This window comes from Hemiscyllium ocellatum, chromosome 25 (genome assembly GCF_020745735.1).
Source record: "Hemiscyllium ocellatum isolate sHemOce1 chromosome 25, sHemOce1.pat.X.cur, whole genome shotgun sequence".
Lineage (NCBI taxonomy): Eukaryota > Metazoa > Chordata > Chondrichthyes > Orectolobiformes > Hemiscylliidae > Hemiscyllium > Hemiscyllium ocellatum.
Genome location: NC_083425.1, coordinates 14,688,061 through 14,702,759, shown reverse-complemented (window position 1 = coordinate 14,702,759; position 14,699 = coordinate 14,688,061). Strand labels below are relative to the sequence as shown.

The 14,699-nt window shown below is 38.7% G+C and overlaps 2 protein-coding genes across 2 annotated transcripts in view; one reads left to right on the top strand and one right to left on the bottom strand.

Annotated features, from left to right (window-relative positions):
• The window catches only part of LOC132827952 (dynein axonemal heavy chain 17-like), a 443,350-nt gene extending 434,569 nt beyond the window's left edge, over positions 1-8,781 (top strand). The window contains exons 77-80 of the mRNA XM_060844799.1: positions 1,430-1,612; positions 5,482-5,625; positions 7,921-8,146; positions 8,525-8,781. Coding sequence (XP_060700782.1) covers positions 1,430-1,612; positions 5,482-5,625; positions 7,921-8,146; positions 8,525-8,772 — 801 coding nt within the window. The 3' untranslated portion in view covers positions 8,773-8,781. The remainder of the gene's footprint in view (positions 1-1,429; positions 1,613-5,481; positions 5,626-7,920; positions 8,147-8,524) is intronic.
• Positions 8,617-14,699, bottom strand: part of LOC132827775 (CDP-diacylglycerol--glycerol-3-phosphate 3-phosphatidyltransferase, mitochondrial) — a 56,036-nt gene continuing 49,953 nt past the window's right edge. The window contains exons 8-10 of the mRNA XM_060844480.1: positions 12,805-12,953; positions 10,881-11,025; positions 8,617-8,706 (exon numbers count right to left, since the gene is read on the bottom strand). Of these exons, the coding sequence (XP_060700463.1) occupies positions 10,906-11,025; positions 12,805-12,953 (269 nt within the window). The 3' untranslated portion in view covers positions 8,617-8,706; positions 10,881-10,905. The remainder of the gene's footprint in view (positions 8,707-10,880; positions 11,026-12,804; positions 12,954-14,699) is intronic.

The window sequence follows — 14,699 nt, the reverse complement described above, 5'->3', positions numbered from 1 at the left end:
TGCTCCCACGAGGAGGTTGAACAGTTCATCAACTTTACTAACACCTTCCATCCCGACCTGAAATTCACCTGGACTGTCTCAGACTCCTCCCTCCCCTTCCTAGACCTTTCCATCTCTATCTCGGGCGACCGACTCAACACAGACATCTATTATAAACCGACTGACTCCCACAGCTACCTGGACTACACCTCCTCCCACCCTGCCCCCTGTAAAAACGCCATCCCATATTCCCAATTCCTTCGTCTCCGCCGCATCTGCTCCCAGGGGGACCAATTCCAACACCGCACAGCCCAGATGGCCTCCTTCTTCAAGGACCGCAGATTCCCCCCAGACGTGATCGACGATGCCCTCCACCGCATCTCCTCCACTTCCCGCTCCTCCGCCCTTGAGCCCCGCTCCTCCAACCGTCACCAAGACAGAACCCCACTGGTTCTCACCTACCACCCCACCAACCTCCGCATACAACGTATCATCCGCTGCCATTTCCGCCACCTCCAAACGGACCCCACCACCAAGGATATATTTCCCTCCCCTCCCCTATCAGCGTTCCGCAAGGACCACTCCCTTCGTGACTCCCTCATCAGATCCACACCCCCCACCAACCCAACCTCCACCCCCGGCACCTTCCCCTGCAACCGCAGGAAATGTAAAACTTGCGCCCACACCTCCACACTCACTTCCCTCCAAGGCCCCAAGGGATCCTTCCATATCCGTCACAAGTTCACCTGTACCTCCACACACATCATCTATTGCATCCGCTGCACCCGATGTGGCCTCCTCTATATTGGTGAGACAGGCCGCTTACTTGCGGAACGCTTCAGAGAACACCTCCGGGCCGCCCGAACCAACCAACCCAATCACCCCGTGGCTCAACACTTTAACTCTCCCTCCCACTCCACCGAGGACATGCAGGTCCTTGGACTCCTCCACCGGCAGAACACAACAACACGACGGCTGGAGGAGGAGCGCCTCATCTTCCGCCTGGGAACCCTCCAACCACAAGGTATGAATTCAGATTTCTCCAGTTTCCTCATTTCCCCTCCCCCCACCTTGTCTCAGTCGGTTCCCTCAACTCAGCACCGCCCTCCTAACCTGCAATCCTCTTCCTGACCTCTCCGCCCCCACCCCACTCCGGCCTATCACCCTCACCTTGACCTCCTTCCACCTATCCCACCTCCATCGCCCCTCCCCCTAGTCCCTCCTCCCTACCTTTTATCTTAGCCTGCTTGGCTCGCTCTCTTATTCCTGATGAAGGGCTTGTGCTCGAAACGTGCTTTGAAATGTGTATGCATTATGTAAATACTAAATTTCTCTTAGCGAAATCAAACTGTATGTATTAGAATTCGTATAACGTCACTGAAAATATTATTTTTCTTTAACATTGTAAAATTTTAGCAATAATGGAATTTAATAATACTTTGATATTCAGGTTAAGTCAGTTTTGGACGAAATCCTGGAAAAACTGCCAGAAAGTTTTAATATGCATGAGATCATGGGCAAAGTGGAAGAACGGACACCTTATGTAGTAGTAGCTTTCCAGGAATGTGAAAGAACAAACATTTTAACTGCAGAGCTAAAACGGTCATTGAAGGAGCTGAATCTGGGATTAAAGGTTTGGACATACTTAAAATATTTGACTTCATTATTTTGCTATTTGCTGATGACATTGGGGGAGGGAGCTGATGCTTTGAATTTTAATATCATAACCATAATAAAGATATCCAATGGGTAAGTTGTTTTTAAACTTACTAAACTTTCCAAAGCGAGTTTATATCTGCCTGTTCCCAGACTCCATTCATCCCAGCTGTTTTTGACATGGGCATGTGTATACAGTTACACTTCTTGTTTTTTAAGTTTGAAAAGAAATCTAGATCATCAACGATCAGATGTGCAATCAGAAATGGTTATCTGAACCTTGTGGAAGTCCTGAGGTGCTGACTTAACTGCAAATTTCAATGTCCATTGATCAATTCCTTTGCTACTTTGGGTTCCTCCACAAATATTTCTGAGTTACAGCTGAAGACTTCAGACAGTTCAGCTGTACTGAATAGTTGCCCAGGAAATATTAGACAGAAAAAACTCAGTAAAACTCTGGGACATCAGTTCTGGAATTAGCCAAATCACTCACCCTTATCTCCAAACTGCAACTGCCCCAACCTCTGCCCTCTCTTCCTTCTTCTCTGTCACCTTATACATCTACTATCTCACTTACTTGCCACTTAACCACCCACCTGCAATCCTACACATGCCACTCTTGTACCTACCAACTCAATCACTTGCCATCCTACCTGCCTGTTAATTATCACCCTCTTCACCTTAATCATCTACCAGCCTAACAACCTAGCATCTCACCCACCATCTACATATCAACCTATTCTTTCACTCACTCACTATTATTCAAACTGGGCATCTAAACTTATTATAGGGCAGCTCCTCCCATAAAAGCCATTTGTAGTCTCTTTTCACCTCACACACCACTCCCCCACCCCAATTCCATTGCAAAGAATTCTACACTTGTATTTTTAGTAAAAGTGGTTTTGGAAAACCCAGCAAGAAAGGAAGAACAATGTCAAATTGCAGGAGTTTCAGCTGCATTTGCATCAGACCAGAAGCTGTTAACTTTTGACTAGTTCAGAAGGAAGAACAGCTTACTTTTAGGAGAACCAAATTCTAGTTTGCCAAAGTAATGTTAGTTCATGAATGTTCAAGCTAAGAGAACTTGTCTAGAAGTCCTCAAGTTGTTAAAACTGAAAAGCTTTAGGCTGTCAGAATTGTGAAGCTGGCTCCACAGTCCAAGGAAAAGAAACTGGGAAGAATCAGTTAAGCAAACGTTTGAAGAGTTGAGGTGAGAATGATAGATCTCTGGAACTGATATCTGTGAAAAAAAAGTGTGGGGAAACAGGTGAAACTTTGAATTGCTGTTGTTGTCAAGGTCTTTCCAACTGACAAATATAGAATTTTTTTATGCACTAAACATTTGGTCTGTTGATAAAGAACATCTGCAACTACGTGTGAATATGGTTCAGTGACCAACTAATCTTAGCCCAATCCAAATGATATAAATGCTTCCACAAAGATGTTTTGTTTACCACACAAATGAATAACTTAATCTGAATTCAGTGCTGGTGTGACACCAAGTATATAGGTTGTAATCCCAACTATTGACAGACCATATTAAAAAAGGGTCATGGAAATAGTCAAATACTGCTGCATCTCCCATAGTCATGCCCTGACCAATCAGAATCTTCCAGCCTGGTCTGAGAATTAAAACTGCCAGTGTTCTTACTCAATCAGCACCCTCTTTTCATATCTTATAAAATGATGCCTTTTTTTCCAGTCAGTTTCTTATGTCTTCGTTCTGAAAAGTGTAAAATTCGTATCTGTCTTGTTTTATCAATGCTTAGGTTCTGTATTACCAAGCATTTATTTAAGTTGGGTGCCTGGCCCTTTTAAATCTTGCAAGAAAAGGAGTTTGTTATGGGGAAAATCACCAGTCTCAGAGTCAGAGTCGGGGTTCAATGACAGAGTTTACTGTACAAACAAATACCAGAGCTCTGGGGAAAGAAAGACACCAACAGCACTGTGGTCAACTGTGAGTCTTCTCTCAACCTGGAGTATATGTCGAGACACTTTTACACATTTTTTTAATATAGTAGCTCAGTGATGAGGTTATTGTCTCTGTAGTATAGTTAGTATATTGTAAACATTGCAGAATCATTGATAGTTTCAGTGCAGTCAGTCCCAGCGCAGCCTTTGTTAATTTCATTGCAGTTGTTGTCAGTTTCAATGTCTGCACAGAAGACATTGCTGTAGCAATGGGTGCTAATCGCTCTTCATGAAAAGGATGATTACTGCAGCCCTGGCTATTAGCGCTTTGTATTGAGTCTGTATCACTGTTAGCATTTCTATTAAAGGTGTTGGCTGGACCCAGACACTTCGGCGGACAGTGTACGCTACTCACGTGTAATTTCTCCCCCACCCACCTTAAACTAATCAACTAGGTTGTGAGTGAATTGTGCTGACATTCTGGTGGCCCCAGGCCATGTCTGTATTTGGTCTGCTGTCTCTCTCCATATTGTGGTCTGGTGGCCATGTTATGTGTCAAGTGGCCAACTGATGGCTCAGTGGCCATCTTGTGTGTGCATATGCCTAGTGTCACCCTGCCCCATGCCATCTCCCACTTCAAGTTCCTTCATGGGACTGAAGGAATGCTTAGGTTTGATCATCACTGGATCTACATGATCAAAATTGACAGAATATGTAAAAATCAAAAGAACTGCAGATGCTGTAAATCAGAAGCAAAAATAGAGATTGCTGTAAAACTCAGCAGGTCTGGCAGTATCTGTTGAAGAGAAATCAGAGGTAATGTTTCAGGTCACAGAACAGTGTCGTCAGCCTGAGATGCTGTTTTGATATCACAATCTGTCCTAAGTTAAAGTTTTCAGACAATATACAGCTCATCTGGACTAGCATCCTTAACAGCATGGGGTAACACAAAGGCTGAACCAGAAACTATACAATTGCAAATTTCAGCAGCTCCAGATTTACCCCTTATTTTTGTAATGAGTTGGTAAAAATAAGAACGTAGACCTTGAAAGTGGTTGAGTAACCTAATAGGTGAGTTGATCAATGTAGTTCATTCAGAGATAGTGGTTTTGTTATTACGAGTCATAGAGCTGTACAACTTGGAAATAGACCCTTCAGTTCAATTCATCTATGCTGACTAGATAACCTAAACTAATCTGGTCTCATCTGCCAGTATTTGGTCCATATCCCTCTAAACCCTTCCTATTCACATAGCCATCCAGATGACTTTGGACGTGGCACGGTGGCTCAGTGGCCTCACAGCACCAGGGACCCAGATTCGGTTCCAGCATCGGGCGACTGTCTGTGTGGAGTTACCCCACGTCTGCGTGGGTTTCCTCCGGGTGCTCCAGTTTCCTCCCAAATCCAAAGATGTGCAGGTCAGATGAATTGGCCATGCTAAATTGCCTATAGTGTTAGGTGCATTAGTCAGAGGGAAATGGTTCTGACTTGGTTACTCAGAGTAACCAAAAGAGTTGGTTACTTTTTAAGAGGGTCGGTGTGGGGTTGTTGGGCCAAAGGGCCTGTTTCCACACTGTAAAGAATCTAATCTAAATGTTGTAATTGTACCAGCATCCCCGACTTCCTTCAATACATGCACCATTACTTGCATGAAAAAGTTGTCCCTTAGGTCCCTCTTCAATCTTTACCCTCTCACCTCAGGCCTGTGGTTTTGGACTCCCCTACCTTGGGGAAAATGCCTTGGCTATCCACCCTATCCAGACCCATCATTATTTTATAAACTCCTATAAAGTCACACACCAGCCTGATGCATATTGGAAAATCTTTAAATAAATACCATAGGGGACACTTTCGTTTGTACTCTTTTCTAAGGCAAAACAAAATCTTTGAAGTCAGGATTTCAGTAACAAATTTTATACCTATGCTGATTTTCAGGGAGAATTAACCATCACAGCTGACATGGAAGAGATTTCAAATGCCTTATTTTTCGACACAGTTCCAGCAACATGGGCAGCCCTAGCTTATCCATCACTTTTTAGCTTAGGTGCTTGGTTTACTGATCTTCTCCTTCGCATCAGGGTGAGCCACAGTAGCTTAACTGCATGTTCATTTCGTCATTCGTACTTTGAATATCACAATTACGTACAATGTTTTAGTGTTCTTAAAGTATTTCTCTAACATTGATGTCATAAGATACTGTATCAAGTTTGAGTTTTGAAAGTACCATCTTCAGTCATTTCCAAAATGATTTTTGATTTTATACGTAGCTTGTACTAAGTTAAATAAACGAACATCTGCCAACCTAGACATCTGATGAATTATACCTTTGATTCGAGGCTTCAGAGGTTGGTACTGAATCTGAATTTCCTCTAGTTTGTACAGCACAAAAATAATCTGCTTCTAAACAGTAACAGTCGAGAACTTCATCTCCCGTGATACTGCTAATAGACAATAGGATCAGTATTCTTTACAAACTGTACATATCTGTACTGCAATCTGAAAATTACCATGGAGGATACTTAACCTGCTCGTATGAGCAAGGAAAATTTTAAATGAATGTTATGTCTTAGTTGCACACAGCGGGGACACTGGGTAGGTGTCATTTTGCAGATCAATCATTAATCAAGCATCTTGACTGCCTGTTTAAGTGGATATGAGAATTTCCATGGTATCTTTGAGAGAAACTGGAAATTCGAGTCAACATTCCTTCAACTGATCCTATCAAAAACAAATTAACTCGTCATTGTTTACCGACTAAATTCTCACTGCAAACAGGCTGTGTTTGTTTCCAGAGTAAGTGAGTACACTTCAAATGTTGGACTTTAACTGTTTTGAAATGCTAAAAATATAAATTTGTATTAAAATTCTTAGACAGGCAATAACTCTTAATTAAATGAATTTTTAGGTTTTTTTTGTTAAGCAAAGGGGAGTAAAAATACAAAGCAGCAAACAAAGATAACAATACACAAAATAGTATTTCATTATTAGAGTTTGTGGTCCTAAATATAAGTAGAGAAAGAACATGCATGTTTAGGCCGAGTCTTTCACATACTCAGGACATCCCAAAATGTGTCATAGCATTAGCTACATTCACTGTCATTTGTAAGTGAACATAAACAGCAAAGCTCCACAAATAAACACGAGCTAAAAGATTAAATAATGTTTTTCTGTGAAGCTAGCTGGGAAATAAATGCTCCTCTTTGAATACGGCCACAACATATTTTGCTAACTGAATGAGCTAGCAGACACAGGCTCCTGGCATCACACAAGTTTGAAGGAAGCCAATGCTATTGAAGTTTCCACTTTTATTTCAAATATGATTAACTTTTTGAAGATGTCATCTTCAACAAGTCTATGTTATCAGCTGGTGTCCTTGAATACAACTTGATGCAGAAACTAAGGGTGCTATCACTGAGCTAAAGTGCCACTGTTACAAAGATATGAAAAATGACAGACAAGAACGAACTTATTTAGTTCTTCCAGTCTGCCCTTACAATGGAATGTCATACTGGTGGGAGAGAATCTTCCAGAAGAAACGAAAAATGAGACAAAATCTCAAGATAAAACATTAATTTCAGACTTCCACAAGCAATCAAAATGTGTCTAGCAGACCAACCCATTGAATACGGCAAGAGACCAAGGTGTACTCTATTCCAAGAAACACATCCACTCTCACTTGAATTAAATCAGCATTAACCCTACAGGTTGATTAATCTTTGGGAAAATAATAATCTCAATGACCAACCTAGCTTTTCGTTTACATAACTTCAGAGAGAAATCTGGTCCTGCCTACAATATTTAATGAAACAGCTCAACTATACAATCAAAATCTTGTTCTTTCAATATGTTATAAACTTGCATCACATTAATTCCAGGTTAAGGTCTTAGCATTACTCAGGAGTAATCTGGTCAGATGATTTCACACCCTTTACAATGCCTTAAGATTAAGCATCATGTAAAACAAATGTAACTGGCACATGACTAAGAGCTTGTACTTTGCTTTGTAACAGATAGAATATATTTATAGGACAATCATACTTGGTGCACTTTTTCACAATTTATTTCATTGAAGTCATGATTTGGAGATGCCGGTGTTGGACTGGGGTGTACAAAGTTAAAAATCACACAACACCAGGTTGTAGTCCAACAGGTTTAATTGGAAGCACACTAGCTTTCGGAGCGACGCTCCTTCATCAGGTGATAGACTACCACCTGATGGAAGAGCAGCGCTCCGAAAGCTAGTGTGCTTCCAATTAAACCTGTTAGACTACAACCTGGTGTTGTGTGATTTTTAACTATTTCGTTGAAGTTATTCAAAAATGTAGACAGTGACAAATATTTGGTAGCAATTTTCTCACGTCTTTGTATTCTCAGGAATTGGAAGCTTGGAGTACGGATTTTGCTTTGCCTAGTGCAGTGTGGCTTGGTGGCTTTTTCAACCCACAGTCTTTCCTCACAGCTATAATGCAATCCATGGCCAGGAAAAATGAATGGCCACTTGACAAAATGTGTCTAGCTGTTGAAGTTACAAAGAAAAACAGAGAAGACATGACAAGTGCTCCCAGAGAAGGCGCCTACATCCATGGACTATACATGGAAGGTGAGACATTTGAAAACTAATAATCACTGCCATGAATAACAATTTTACAAAAATATTCACCTAGTGAAAACATTTTATTATTCAACTAATGGGTCACTATAAAACATGCTAAATAAGAAATATCTGTTCAACTACCCACAAAAATGTAAAGACAAATAGATGTTAAAATAAAATTCTCCAGCCAACCTTCAATCTGTTTTATTAGATTTTTAGCAAATTAACAGAATTCTAAAATACAAATAAATTGATTACAAAGTTTCCTTCAATACATAGGCATTTCACGAGAAATAATTCTTTCTCAGTCTTCATTATTTTCATTATAAAAACATGATAAATCTTTTTCCAGTTAATTACCAGTAATGTTTGATATGTTGAAAGGTGCGCGTTGGGAGAAGAACAGTGGAATCATTACTGATGCACGACTGAAGGAGCTTACACCAGGAATGCCAGTTGTATTCATCAAAGCCATTCCAGTAGATCGTCAAGAAACAAAAAACATTTACGAGTGTCCAGTGTACAAAACCCGGAGCCGAGGTCCTACTTACGTTTGGACTTTTAACCTGAAAACAAAAGAAAATCGAGCCAAGTGGATCCTTGCAGGTGTTGCTGTTTTACTACAAGTTTAAATTGTACACTGTAGACTTAAAAAAAATCTCATTTAAAATGTCATGATGCAAATTTAAAATAATTCAATTGTGTCTGTTGAAAATGCTTCTGAATAAATGATACGTGCTTAAAATTAATAATTTAAGTGATTTATTCAAGCTGAAATAATGCCAAATTAAACAGAAGAGGTTCTTGGAAAGCTTTGAAAAGTTTAGACACTTTGTAATATTTGTTACAAATTTACCTTCTTCCTCGTTCAATGAGCTAACAAGAAAGCCTGAAATCATTTCCTGAACGATTAAAATGAACCAGCCAAGATTAACTTAAAAGATTATCCAACTATTGTTATACTTTGTTCCTTCACGTGCTTTTCAGTCCACAATTTCCAAATTTAAATAAGTAAACAAAAATTCATAACATGGCTAGTCATTGTAAAGACAGCATAGTAAAATTCCATCTAGTCACCTGGGAACTGGCAAGTAGGGCAGAGAAATTCACATGCGCATAATAAGAGGTCCCAAATTTCATGCTGTTGAGTTCACCTTAAGCTCTGACAAACAGCAAAGTTTTTTTCTCTCACTACAAAACAGTAGTGGTAACTGAAAATAAGCTACTGTTGTTATTTATACTTGAACAGGAGATGGGTGAATGTGTACTTAACAGAACTGAAGTTTGCAATGTTAAGCTTAATTATATGCCTCAATGTCTTGTAAAAGATGGAACTTCCATCTCAGCTTTACAAGGTGGTTGGAGATCAGGGAAGATTCTCAAAATCAGAAATTCCCATTCACAATTCTCAATTGTGATCCATTCTAAATAAAAATGTTTGGTGATTAGTCCCAGTTGCCAGAGATCCAAAGAGGGCAAGAGTTCTCGAAGGTCGTCTTGTGTAAGTGGAGGAAAATAGATTCGGGTTCAACAATTCTAAGACTTGGGCACTTTCCCTTTGCTCTCCCTCACATACCTAGGGCCTTGTCATCACATGGACTGCTACTATGCACAACCCAGCATTAGTTACTGGCAGTCCACATTAGCAGCAATTCATTCTCTTAGGCTTACCTTCATCTACTTTCCAACTGTTTTGCTCTCTCTTTGGCCTCTCTCTGCATCTATCATTTATTCCTGTTCCCCATCCTATTTTCTGCATTAAAAAAACCTTTCTCCCAGCTACCATCAGTTCTGAAGAAGGGCCACTGGACCTGAAATGTTAACTGATTTCTCATCATAGATGCTAATTCCTAATCATCATAACTCAGTGCAAACAAAAAGACCTTTGCCCCTCCACCCAATATCTTCTCCCCAAAGCCTTGTATTTAGGTTCCACAGTCCATTTAATAACAGCCAATGGAAACAACTTTGCTAGTCTATCTTAATGAAAACTGTCATAATTTTGTATGCCTCCATCAAATCTCCCTTCAATCTCCTTTGCTCTGACAACAATCTAACTTGAGAGCCAAGAACTCCTCATTGATGACATCACCTCTGCTTTTTGCCCATGCGATAATTTTACACCAAACACACCCCTGAACCTTGAAGGAAACAAATTGTTTGACTCTTATTTGATTATAAGGAACATCTGACTGTGACAATTAGCAAGTTAAAGAATATATTTGCATACTCTTTCATCACACTCTTGCACATTTATTTCAATTCCAGCAACCAAATTCTTGTCTGGGATTTATTCCAATATCCCCAAACTTAAATTCCTTAAAATGTTAGAATTCTGAGGCATCGGTGCATCTCAAACAATTTTATCTCAACATTTTCTTCAAAATGTAACTAACAGTTAGAAAATGTATCACAATAATTATTCAGCCCGAAATTCAATGTTCCTGGAATAAAACATCGTGATCCGTCCTTCAGTTGTAACCCACAGTAATATTTTAGATGCTGTTAAGGAAACATTAAAAACTATTTGATATGGATCTTTTTTCCATTTGCTTAAAAACATAATGCTTGAGAAGAGAGTTTTAATAGCAGATAACTAAAATCAACCATTCAAATACAATACTCCTGAGGCCAATGGAGACCAGACTTGATTTCAGAAGTTTTGAATTGATACAAAGTTCACAGTAAAAGCTGCTTGTAAAACGTGTAAAAAAAATTCCAGTTAAGCTATATTACTTACAACAGGAATGGCATTCCTTTAGATTTTAGAAAAAATTCTTTATTAGTGGAGTTACCAATTTCACCCAGAGCTTCACATGTCTATTTGGTTGGTCAAATGTAATAGTCGAAATCTCATTCGAGAGGCAGTACAGATTTTCTTGTTCCTAGAAAATGTGGGTACAAATACTTTTCTGAGTGACAGGGTTCATTTTATTTTACGATAGCAATGCAGTTATTCATTAAGGTATATTTCACAAAGCTAGGAGAGAGATTATGATGATTCAGAAAATGTGAAAAGTATAAGAATCAAATATCATAACTCTACAAGTTGTATCTCTACAAGTTGTATCTCATCAAGCACCAAGTTCTGTTTTACTTTAATATTCAGTCTCATTTAGGTCAGCACCTGTTCCCTAATATTGTAAATTGTAAAATTCATATCCTTATCTTTAAATCCCACCACAGTCTCAACTACACCTTGTCTCTGTAAACAACCCTCAGTCGTAAACTTGCCCAACATGAGCCTCTTGCATGTTTCTCTGATCCTCCACCTGCCCACGTTCCACTCTCAGGAATTCCATCTCCAAGACCATCCATTCCACTCCCTCTTAGAATGCCCTTCAAAATGCATGTATTTGGCCAAACTTTTGTTATCCCAGTGAATTTCAATACTCATTTTTCATGACCACGGAGTCATGAGGTCTTGGAGTATTTTTCTTCATTTAAGCTGCATATTAAGTGAAAACTGCTGATGCAATAGCAAAAGCTTTTATAAGCATGTTAACAAAAGACAGTAAAGATAAATGCAGTCGGATGAGAGCTCTGAATCTATTGATGGAAATAAAAGAGTAAACCAGACGCTCAGCAAGTATTTTGTTTGTGTTTAAATAAAGAATTATCAACATGATAAGCCAAGAGGGTATGGAAAAGCAATACTGGAGAAGACCTAAACGGAAACGGAAACGACACATTAACATTCAGAATTATACCAATGGTTAACACAGTGGTTACCATTATTTATAATATATGCAAACTACTAGCCTTATTTTAAAGAGACTAAATCATGAAAATGAACAAGGTGCAGGACTAGAGAGTAAAGACCAGAGTATGGTATTAGATGAAACACTCATACTGAGAGCCCATGCTACCACAATGGACTATATTCTGGAATTAATAAGGGTTTGATATCTCAGAAGTAACATCAAAAACTAAAGAGGGAGTTTGGAAAAATTTTATCACTGTGCAGAAAAGATTGTTGAAGATGAAAACTTTTGTTACAAACAGCTGCTGAAGGCAGTAAACAACGGGTAAGAGCCAATTAAGTTCAACAATTAAAGCTGGGATTAAGTGGAATGTCTTGCACCTGTGGCTCACAGCCCATGCAGCACTTGAAAGAATATTGAAATATTAAGACAACCATGGGCATTTAAGAAATGTATATTTTGCATCAGTATCAAGATTCATTTGTTGTCTCATGAGAAATTGAACAAGGAACTAAAGAAAAATATTCACTATTGTAGGCAGTACTGCAGACTGTTCCTTCAATGGAAATTTAATTTACAAATTTCAATGCACTGCAAAACTTTATACAGACAGCATATCATGAGTAGTGTGACTTGGCAGCTAAGTATTTTTATATGGTGCAAATTAAGTTTTCACTACAATACAAAAGACACATATTTGTAATCATAGCATATCTTACCAGCCTCTGCCCTTGGTTCCTTCTAACTGAGAAACATCACTATGAACTTCATAAGTAACCTATTCAGATTTAAAGTTATGGGGGAGTTCCTTAGCATTGCAGACGTGTCAAATTTTGCATCAAGAACATGAAAGTGAAAAATGTGTCCCTTAAAGTAAAATGGACGTAAGTAACTGTTCTGATTGTGAAACATAAAAAGAAATGTTCATTTTAGTTTTAAGTTTACTAATTCACTACTGACCTGCTGTAATTGCTGCTGCAAATTGTGGTTGTCTGTGACAATTGCTAGCTGAGCCTCCAGATCTCTATGCACTGATCTGTACCCAAAGTTAGGAGAACCAATTAAAGTTAGGCAAGGCCACCTGCTTCCTGACAGATAATACCACAGACCTACAGAGAAAAGAGGGAGTAATGAGAATCAGCTCTATATATATTAGACGAGAAAGAACAATTCCTTCTAACAGTCATGGCTAACAGCATCAAAAGTTAAATATTATTTTATGTGAATTAAAAATCTCTTCTGAAACTAGAAGCCTTTATATAGTTCATCTGGTTTCTGTTGGACAGAGCCGAAGTGATATAAACTATCTTGGCTTGTTTTATAGTTGCCACAGAGTTAGATAAATTGATGACACAGAAGTTAGAACGATGACACTAGAATTGACTACTTAAGAGAATTAATCAATAAATGCTAATATCTTACTTTACATAATAATTTACTGTGTTTGGATCAATTTTCTTCCCAGATTAATAACTAATCTACAAAGCAGAATCTGCGAGGGCAGATAAGTCAACTATAACTGAAGCCTCAATGTAACAGTGACTTACAGGACAAGACAAAGTTTCTTCATTCAAATAAAAAAATAAGTTCAATTAAAATAAACTGAAAAATATTACATAAGCCAATGAAATTGCCAGGAAATAGTCTTTTGTTTCATTTTCTAATTTATATATAAATAAATCAGGGCTATGAAAAGACAATATACAGCAGTTTCAAAATTTGCATCAGTCTATATTCCTGCACAAGCTGCTCAGCTTCCAGCTGTACATGTCACAGAGACTCTATAAATATTAAAATAGATAATGATGTAATCTCAGGTATGAAAGGAAATCTCAAACTAGATTAATCTCCAGATTTAAATGACCCCAACCAAGGACAACTAAACATGAGACAAGAGTTATTTGCCTATATCTTCAAGGACATAAAAGCATTAGAATCAGGACATAAAGGCTCAACAGCATCAGGTATATTCTTCTCAGACTGCAAGGTAGTACAAACAGAGACAATCAAAGCTAGTGGACTACAGGTTCATTAATCTGACACTGGATCATTGAAAAGACGTTTGAAGGGATCTTTGAAATGCTTTTAATGTTCCCTGAGAAAGATGCTCTGGAAAAGAAATTTATACTTTACAAACATGCTTGAAATGTTTTTTCTGAATGCTATTAGGTTAATGGATGATAGTAATCTTCTTGACATTGGCTACAAAATGTATACAATAACGGAGGATATTCAGATTCTACCTGAATACGTTTTGATTTTCTAACTGCTCTGCTACTGCCTGCTTAATAATAGATTATAGCATTTACCCAATGACTGACTGTAAGCTGATGAGCCTACAGTTACTGATTTTCCTTTTTTCTTAGCAGAGATATTCTATTTGACATTTTACAACCTGCTGTGACTCTTCCAGAATCTAGGGAATTTTGGAAATTTCAATTAATGCACTTACAATCTCTGCAGCCTCTTCTTTACAAATCCTAGAACAACTAAAAGATTCGGTCAATAAGAGTCAAGGACGATATTCGGTCCTTACACACTTCTGGGCAGACTGCATCTAGAGTATAGCAATCAGTTTTCACACTGATTCCCCAGAGCTGAAGAAGCATTGATTTAGAGGTGATGTGATAGAGGTACATAAATTAATGAAATTGCATATTATTGACAGATTTATTGAAGAGGACCAAAGTAATGCCCATAAACAACTTGAGTGTAGCAATAGGCTAAATGTTAGGCGGTTCTGCTGTTATTTGAATTCCAATTCATAAAGAAGCCACGACAGCTCTGCCTAGAGATCATAGAACATAGAAAAATACAGCACAGTACAGGCCCTTTGGCCCTCGATGTTGCGCTGA